The sequence below is a fragment of the Buteo buteo genome, chromosome 19 (genome assembly GCF_964188355.1).
Source record: "Buteo buteo chromosome 19, bButBut1.hap1.1, whole genome shotgun sequence".
In the NCBI taxonomy this organism is placed as follows: Eukaryota; Metazoa; Chordata; class Aves; order Accipitriformes; family Accipitridae; genus Buteo; species Buteo buteo.
The window spans coordinates 3,170,266-3,179,181 of record NC_134189.1 but is presented as its reverse complement, the minus strand read 5'-3'; the positions used below and the strand labels follow the sequence as shown (position 1 = coordinate 3,179,181).

The 8,916-nt window shown below is 52.7% G+C and overlaps 1 protein-coding gene across 1 annotated transcript; it reads right to left on the bottom strand.

Annotated features, from left to right (window-relative positions):
* Positions 1-826: 826 nt before the first annotated feature.
* Positions 827-8,884, bottom strand: TXN2 (thioredoxin 2). Its single transcript, XM_075050803.1, has 4 exons — positions 8,824-8,884; positions 8,041-8,240; positions 6,269-6,392; positions 827-1,535 (listed from the first exon to the last, which is right to left on the bottom strand). The coding sequence occupies exons 2-4, from the start codon at positions 8,238-8,240 to the stop codon at positions 1,419-1,421; spliced, it is 441 nt and encodes a 146-aa protein (XP_074906904.1). The 5' UTR covers positions 8,824-8,884; the 3' UTR covers positions 827-1,418.
* Positions 8,885-8,916: the final 32 nt, after the last annotated feature.

Below are 8,916 nucleotides of genomic sequence, written 5' to 3'. Positions count from 1 at the left end.
GGTCATAAATTGTTATTGCAAAGGTGCAGAAAAAAAAACTGCCTCGCCGCTCGTAGCAACCTATGCCAGGGAGGTGAAATGGAGCAGAGCCAAAGCAGGGTTAAGAGTGATTGAAGGAAACAGAAGCTGGGAATGAAAAAAAGAAAAGCAGCTTGTACATGGTTATTAAGCACTTACAATGTTCTCATGCAGCTTAGATAAGCAAAGTGGAATTAAGCATTACAGTAGGCATCAGCCCTGGTGCTGTACTCTGCCTACAAGCGCATGAGGAGGCTGGGAGCACTTACAAGCCAGGTTGACTGGAAACAGGTGTATGTGGGGAGGAGGAGGAAGAGAAGGGAAGAGCTGAAGGCTGCTTGTGATACTGAGCACACAACTGCCTCCCTTAGTCTAAAGGTCAGGGCAATTGAAGTCAAAAGACCGCCTGTTGGCAGGGCTCACCTGCATGAGCAGATTTAATCATTCACGCAAGGGAGGAGGAGGCTCTCAGGCTCCTCAGGCAGGAAAGGAGTGAGAAAAGCACAGGGTGGGGAGCAAGCACACCTCAGGCTCCTTGTGTGCAATGAGCCGTGTCCTTCCTCCAGCATCCCACAGCACCCAGAGGGGGTCCTAGAAGCAGCACTGAAAGCCCTGTGAAAGTTATCCACTTGTTTGTTTTTTGGCACATTACCTTTTAGTAAGGATCAAGTGACAACCTGCGCTCTCCCAACCCATCGTTAGAAACCAGCCACTGTGCTGCTGATACTCCCTCTCACCTCTCTGGACAGAAAAGGGACTTTCCTGTGATTTCTGAGAATCAAGTTTTATTCTCCAGCCAGACAGCAGCGACCGATAAAGTTCTCTTTATTACAGACCTACAAAAGGAGATCCATAAACTACTTCTATTTTCTCTTATAAAATCATGACAGGAGCCCGTGGATTGGTAGAGGAGTTGTACCTGTCCCAGCAACACAAGGACAGAGGGACAAAGAGACAGGTTTCACAGACAAGGCAGAGGCATTCTCAGCTTTAAACAAACCCACCCAGGGCAGGTATGTACCCACATCTTGCAGGGAGCAGCTGCCCTCTGCTCTGGGCTATCAGATGCTAGGCAAAGAGAAAAACATTCCTCCTCTTAACTCAGCAGCGGCACTGCACGTCAGCTCTTTGCTGATAAACACAGGCTCCTAATTCCAGCCGCATTCCCCATTTTGAGAATAAGCAGCTCCACTCCTCTGTGCCCTTTACAACTACTGCTGCTCAAGAGAAGGGGGAGTGGGAGGGAAGGGTTACAACACTGTCCATCTCCTAAAAACCCCAAACCAGAAGAAAACCCCAGGTTGTACAAGGCAGACAGTTCATGTGCCCCTCAGCTCTCCCAGGCAAGGAATGCACAACATGGACGTGTCCAGAGGCAGGGGTACAGCCACCCTTGTACTTCAGGCTCCGATGAGTTTCTTGAGGAATGCCTCCAGCTGATCCTCGTCCTTTATCCCCACAAACTTATCCACAACATCTCCGTTCTTCATAGCCAGCACGGTTGGCACTGCTGACACCTGGGAGCAAGAGAAATAGGGAGACACAGGTGAGCAGAGGCTGCGGGGAGCCCATCTGCACCCAGGCCCCAAATGGAGCTCTACAGAAGAAGAAGTGGCTACAAGGGAGCTGAGCATACGCTGCTCAAGGGTAACATGTCCACCCACAAAACGCAGGCCAGCTGAGCTCCGTGTTCCTCCTCTCCCTGTGGCCTCATCTCTGCACTGACTTACGTCACACTGCTTAAGTCAAGGCTGAGCTTTTTGAGTTTAAGACAGACCCAAAATTTTAAAGACAAAACCAAAGCTAATATAAAACCAAGGCAAAGCTTTTCTCCCCTCTCCAGTACAAATTCCTATTCTCCTTCCCTTTAGTCCTATCATAAGCAAACCAACCCAGTCTTTTACCAGGACACCTCTCAGACATGACAACCTTTGGACTTTTTACGGCCAGGGTGGTATCAGACTGGACCATGTTCTTCTCCAGACAGGACTGGAACTGGAGGAGGTTCACCCCCCGCATCACTGCACAGGCAGATTTCCTGTTCCATCTTATCATGGTAATGACAACCCCCTCCAACCCATCTTTCCTTTTCTGCTCCTGTTTTCAGTGGTTTAGCTGGTCACACACCAGTGGCTGTCCACTACAGATCCCTGGTGATTAGGTGAGAAGTGAAAAAGTCCCTCTGACCAGAGACAGCAGGCAGCTGCGCTGCTCTGGGCGCTGCCTTTTTAGCCCAGAACAAAATTTTCTGGGAATTATCCAAGAGAACAGCGGTGGAGATGACAACGCTCCCCAGGGACTTGATGGCTGGCTGATGACAGAAGAGACCCCTGGGACAAAACTGAGGGAAGGAGCAACCAGAGCTTGGAGAGCTGCGTTGGCAGAGAAATCTGGTTGTGTTTCTGACCCCACAGCTTTGGTGCCCTTATCTCTGCAAAGCCTCCCACTCAAAACACGTCCTGTCCTTATGTCACCTGCTGCCTCCCCGCTAGCCTGCTGGGCCTTCCCACATGTGCTGCCAGCCCCGCTGCCAGCAAGGATCTGCAAATCCTTCCTCGGGAAACCCTCCTAGCTTTTCTCCCATAGGGAGCCTGAGATGAAAGGGACATTTTGTGCTTCCCTTCCCACTGGGTCCCAGCTGGCAAGTCCAGCGTGGCTCCCCGCAGCCTGTTCTCCAGGGCTTGTGCAGTTTCATCTGAAGGGACGGGAGCGCTGGGGCTGCTGCAACGCACGATCTTCAGCTCCTCCTAGTGACTGGTGGGAGCAGATCCAGAGGGCTCCGGGCCCCAGCGCTGGTGATGGTGCCACCAACACGCTCCCTTGTGATTTTAAGGGTGAGAAAGGACAGTACCAGCACTGCATTCAACTGGTCTCTCCCCGAGAAGGGCAAAGCTCCACTGAGCCTCCTCTCCGGTTTACAAAGTGGGTTAATAACGAGCAGAGTTGCCCCAGCTCCAACCAAAAAACCAGCATGCCCAACCAGCAACAGCAAGCATCAGGCCATTATGGCCTGGGTGAGGAACAGGCGACTCTTCGAAGCGCTACAGAGAAGCGGCTAACACCGAGTTACAGAGCACATACTTTGGTTTGCTGCTTGAGAAGAAAATGTCATGGGAATTTCTAGAATGCAAAGTTGGGGCCTTTTTTTTTTTTCCCCTTCTTTTTTTTAGGTCCCATCTGCACTGAACCTAAATAAACCCTCCTCCTCCCTCAAGAGCATTTCTAGAGAAAAAGTCACGCTGCTTTTGATCAGTACAGACCACAGAGATAAATAAATAAACGTGGCCATCCAGGCTATTCCTGGCAGCACCCGTATGGAGGGAATTCTCTGCCATCTGAAACTGGAGCTTCTATACAAGCTCAGATGCCACACAATGAAGTAGGGGGAAGGATTTCACCCAGGCTCCAGAACAAGGTGTAACACAGGACCGAGCTCCACTGATGAACGACCATCCCTGTATCCAGCAGCTCTCCAGAGCTGCCCACCCGCAGCAGCCGGAGAAGGGGCTGCCCTTTCCCAGTGGCCACGCGTGCGGGCAACAGGCCAAGGCAAGAGATGAATCTAAAGAATTTTAAGAGACAGCAGATTAAACAAAAGTATTCCTTCTCCCGTTCTGCTCTCAGGGCAAGAGGTCAGGAGCGGGCTGGAGCAGCGGAGAAAGGCCACAACCAGAGATGAAACGTGTTAGATAAAAAGAGGAATCCCTAGAGAAAGAACTTTTGTGCTGGGCATAACTGGACAGGGAAGGGCACCGGCGATGTTGCTAGTCCCAGGAAACGCATCCCCGCTTCGTGCTAAGCCGGGACGGCTGGGAGCCAAGGGCAGACTGCAGCGCACGTGAAGGAATGTGCCAGCATTCCTCAGCTCTTCCAGGGCTTCTCTCCCCCTTGCCTTGCCTCCCCCCAGCCAAGGAGGCTGCTGAAGAGGATGTTGTGCAATTGAGCAGCAAGCCAGGGGCTCTGTGGGCAGGGGAATAAACATGGATGGAAGGAGACTTCCTGGCAGCTAGTGGAGGAGTTCTAGGGGTGGCATGGATGCTGAAAACCCCCCAAACAAAAACTTTGAGTCTGCAGGCATCTGATCCCCAATGGAATGGCTTTAGAACAAATAAATCTTCCCTGATCCCTCCCAAATACCACCTTTGGTTTTCCTGATCTCTCCCAAACACTACCTTTGGTCCCTCTTTGATCTTGACTTGGTGTCTTCCCATCAGCCCTTATGCTCACATCTCCTTACATGGCAACTTCCCACAAGACGAAGCAAAACCAACCACACACTCAGCACATGAACCAAACTTCTGCCTTGAAAAGGATGCCCCAAACTATGAAGATCAAAGCAAAAATTTCTTCTTTACCCCTACCCGTTTGCAGCTATCCTGCTCACAGACACTGCCTAGAGATGGGGTTTTAGCCACGGGGATAACGGTCAAGATCAGATACACGGATCACTCAGAGTGGAGGACACAGCGACGATCCCCAGGCCCTCCTGCAAAACAAAAACTTCAACATGTTTGTATATAAGGCTCCAAAATGAATTGCTGGAAGCTGGCCCTTGCCTGCAGCCTCAACCCTGCCTGCACCTATGCCACCAGGGCTGCAGGACAGGCAGACCCTGCAGACAAACGCACGTACACAGCTGGCTGTGCAGCTGCCCACTCATCATCTACTGGGAGAGCACACGCGACATGTCAAACCCGCAAAACTCGGGAACATTCAGCCTCTTTTTAAAGACCTTTCTTCACATGCACACACTCTTCTTTGCCATTTTCCAACCTTCTGAGATTATCCTCTTGTAATCCCGGCTAATTTGATCTACTGGAAGGCTTGGAACAATATAAGAGCTAAGCTAATAATCTCTGTTCTCCTCTCCTTTACTCCTTAGGGTGGTTGCTACCAGAGCCTTGCCTGCATCTATTAGGATTTACGCACTTTCTGACCACCACTGAAACAACCTCACCCTCTTCAACTTCTTCTCACCAGCACCCTCGAGCTACGCAGCCTTCGGGCTTGCAACACATAGCCTTGCTCAGGAGCCAGCAGCCATCTTCCTTGACCTGGGGCGTATCTGCCAGCACGCCACCAATGAGAGCACCGGAGGCTCTCATGCTCAGCTTGTGGAAGCTGCAAGTCCCATTTGTGGGCACCAGCTGGGTAGACACGCCACCACAGCACAGGCAGAAAGGTCTCTTTGGGAAAGAGTGGGAGGGAACAAGCTGTTTTTGCTTCCTTCTCCTTCCGGCTCGGCAGGGTGTGGGAACGGCACAGAGCATCTCCTCCAGGCTCAACAAAATGACAGCTCGCTCGGGAGATGGTTCACACTTTGCTGGGCAACTTGAGGAGCTTCCTGTGCTAGCCTGCGCCCTGGGAGCAGGACTTCATCTGCAGAGGGGAGCAGATCCATCTGCATGATATGCGAGTGAAAATTAAGCACTCTCTTCCCTGTAAAACACAGCAGCAGGATGCCCCAACTTCATAGACTGAGTTGTTGTTTACAAGGAGAGACAACACAGGCAAGCACAGTCAGAGGAGTTTTTGCATTTCTTAAACTACCCAATCACTGACAAGGTAAAAATAAATGAATCATGTAAACCAAAGCTGTGGCCTTCTTCAGTCACTCTGCTCCTTCCTGGGAGCAAGGCAGCACAGGGAACACACCCAACAGGCGTGTAAAACACTAGCGTAAGCACCAAGGTCTGCACTTGTCAAGAGCGGGACGCGTGCTCCTGTTGCTTATGTGTGTTCTCCGACCTGGCTTCTACCTGTCCAAACAAAACCCACAGTGTCTGCTTATGCTGTGACCGAAGGACAAGACATTATCACCCATCGGAAAATACTGAACAAGGAAGGGTAAGAAACGACAGGCTGGCTGCACGAAAAACCATGTTCAAGAGCAGAGCAGACTGGGGCTTGTTACTTCACATTCCTGCCCTGCACCCGGGCAGCCCATGCACACAGTAAAACCGCAGGCTCTTGAAGCCAGACAAGTGTTTACTTTGACAGTCACCTGCAAGGCTCAGAGGACACCTTTCTGCAGAATTAGAAGTGGGGATGCTGAACACGAGCAGCAGAGCTGGAGGAGAGCCAAGCAGCAAAATCTACCTACTAATGAGTGACCTGAGGGATCAGGAACCTGTAGGCACTGGGCTTCCCCTCCCTACCAACTTTGCTGCCGTGCAGGGACACCTCTCCCCAGGGAGGGACCTTCTTTGCACCGCCAGCAAAAGAAAGTCTGCACTCTTCTGGCTCCTACCTCATATTCAATAGCAAGGTCCGTGTGATCGTCAATGTCCACTTTGGCCATCAGCACCTTCCCCTCCTGCTTGGCCACCATCTTCTCTAACCTGGGGCCAAGGATCTTGCAGGGGCCACACCACCTGATGGAGAAAGAGGAGAGGGGACATTAGAGGAGGTAAGCACAGCAGCAGCCGTGGAAGGCTTGCTAGTACGCCAGTGCCTTTACCACCATCACCGTTCCATTTGAGAGTCAGCCTGGAAACGCCATTCCCAAACCACTGCTTAGAAAAACGTTTCTCTCACAAAGGAGCTGTCAAAGGGCTTTTTCTCTGTGTATGCATGTGTGGTGGGGAGGGCCTGAGTGGAAGAAGAGGTCACCATTCAGCATTTGTGGTGCTTTTGGTGTCATTTTGATCACACCGCAGTCTGCTCTGCCAGCCTTGGTGGTCCTCCTGCCCCCTCGTCTTGGCTGTTCATCCCTACCCGGCTTTGCGTTCTCGCTGGTGCGTACGTGCAGAGCTGTGACCCTGCTGACCACAAAGCTGCCCTAGAGCAAGTGTTGCTGCCGGGTGCAGGGGCCACAGCCCACACTCAAATTGCTTTATGTCAATCATCAGATCATAGACTTCCCCTCTGCACTCATAACAGGGTTTACAGAAATTTCCCTTTAGCTGCAAAACTCGCAATGGCATCCCATCTGTTCAAAGACAGACCACCTATTCCAAACTCAGGTGCAGCAACAGCAGACTTTGTGAGGCCCCGTATACAGAAAACACGCCCTGCATCCTCTAACTGCACCAGTTAGGATGGCATGAACTTACTCAGTTCAAGAAAAACAAGAGTTAAAGCTCTAAGTGCCCTTTTCTTTTAAAATTGAAGCTCTGGTAAACTTTGTTCCTCCTCAGCCTCCCTCTGCATCAGGTTTCAGGCTTTCAATTATTTGTCCTCTCCTCCCTGGATGATCCCCATGAACATTCACTTTGGTTTGTCAGTTTGGTCTATTTAAAGCAGAAGTTTTTGGGCTGTTTCATACTCTGTTTGCCCAGAATCAGCCACAACAGGCTCACATGACAGCACTGTGGGACTATGAAAATATGTGAGAAAACAAAGATAAGCAGCATCGTTAATCCAGCAGATAACATCTAGAAATATTTTTACTGGTGAGAGGATGACAACGTTTTTATTGATGGCAACTGCTGCCGTTGGTATCACATGGCTATTATTAATATATAAAGGCATTTGCTGTCAAGAGCCCTGCCTCAAGAGCACGCAACATAAGAAAACTGGAAAGACACAACGTGACAGTGCAGGGGCCTACCAAGCGCAGCATTCTTCCATGGCTGTTAACATCATTTAGCGTTTTTAAGAGGACATTTAATCCACAAAGCTAAAAAAGGGAGATATCAGAGCTTTTTCTTGAGGTGTTTTTTGCAGGATGATGCAACACTGGGGCCAGGGTGACACCCAAGTACTTGGGAGGTGCAGCTACACTGCCCTGGGGAATGCCTTCCTGGCACTTGTGTTTTATTCTCCTACAGGGTGTAGCTACACCTACAGAGGTACAACGCGACAAGTGAAACCTCTGCAGATTGTGCCATAGGGGCAGAAGCACCTTTTAACACCAGACGCTCGGCAGGGCAGTCAGGGCGGTCGGCAGCTCCACAGCTTGGGAAACCCTGGGGCATACTCACCTCCCCGGGGCGCCCAGAGTGCCACCGCGTGACGAAAGGGACACGTCTGCATGTGGGATGGCAGAGAGGGGTGCAAGAGCCACACGGGGGAACTTACTGTGCATGGAAGTCCACCACAACGGGTTTGGGGTTGTTCACCACCCTGTCCTGGAAGTCGCTGCCGTCCTGCACGTTGAAGGTGTTCCTGCAGCTTGCTGAGGTGCTGAAGGCCCTGCCGTGGGGTGCCGGGGGGCCCTGTGGGGACAGTGTCCTGGGGGTGAGGGACAGCAGCCGCCGGAGCACCAGTCTCTGGGCCATCTGTGGGGAGAGAAGAAGGTATGTGGGGTGGGTACATATACTCGGGGTGGGAGAAGAACGTATGTGGGGACCCCACAGCTGGTCCCACTGTAGCATAGTCCCCTCGGTGGGGCTCCCCCAAGCACGGGAGCGCTTGCTGCCCCTACTCCCAGCCCTTGCCACCCCACTGCAGCTCCAGCCCCACGGCCGCGGGGTCCCACCTGCCATAGAGCCCTCCAGGTTCCTCCCCATTTCTACGGGGCAGGGCCCCCCCGCCCCAGCCACGGGATCCCCGTTCCCCTGACACCATGGGGCACGGCTCCTTCAGCCAGCGGGTCCCAACAGCTCCCATCAGTGGGACAGGACCCCCCCAGCCACTGGTTTTCCCCCCCCTTATCCCGGTGGGGAAGGACACCCCCCCAGGCCGCGGGGGCCCTGCTGCTTCTCCAGAGAGCAGGAACCGCCTCCGCAACCACAGAAGCCCGACTCCCCGCTCCAGCCCCGGAGGACAGGACACCCTAGCCGGGATGGTCCCCTTCCCCCGGCGCCACAGGACGGATCCGGGACCCCCCCAAAATCCAGAGGCCCAGCCGCCATCCCGCACCTTCCCGGGCCCGGAGGTGACCCCTGCCCAACCCGACTTCCGCTTAGCGCCCCCGCCCACCCGCGCGCTGATTGGCCTCCACCGCAGGAAGGC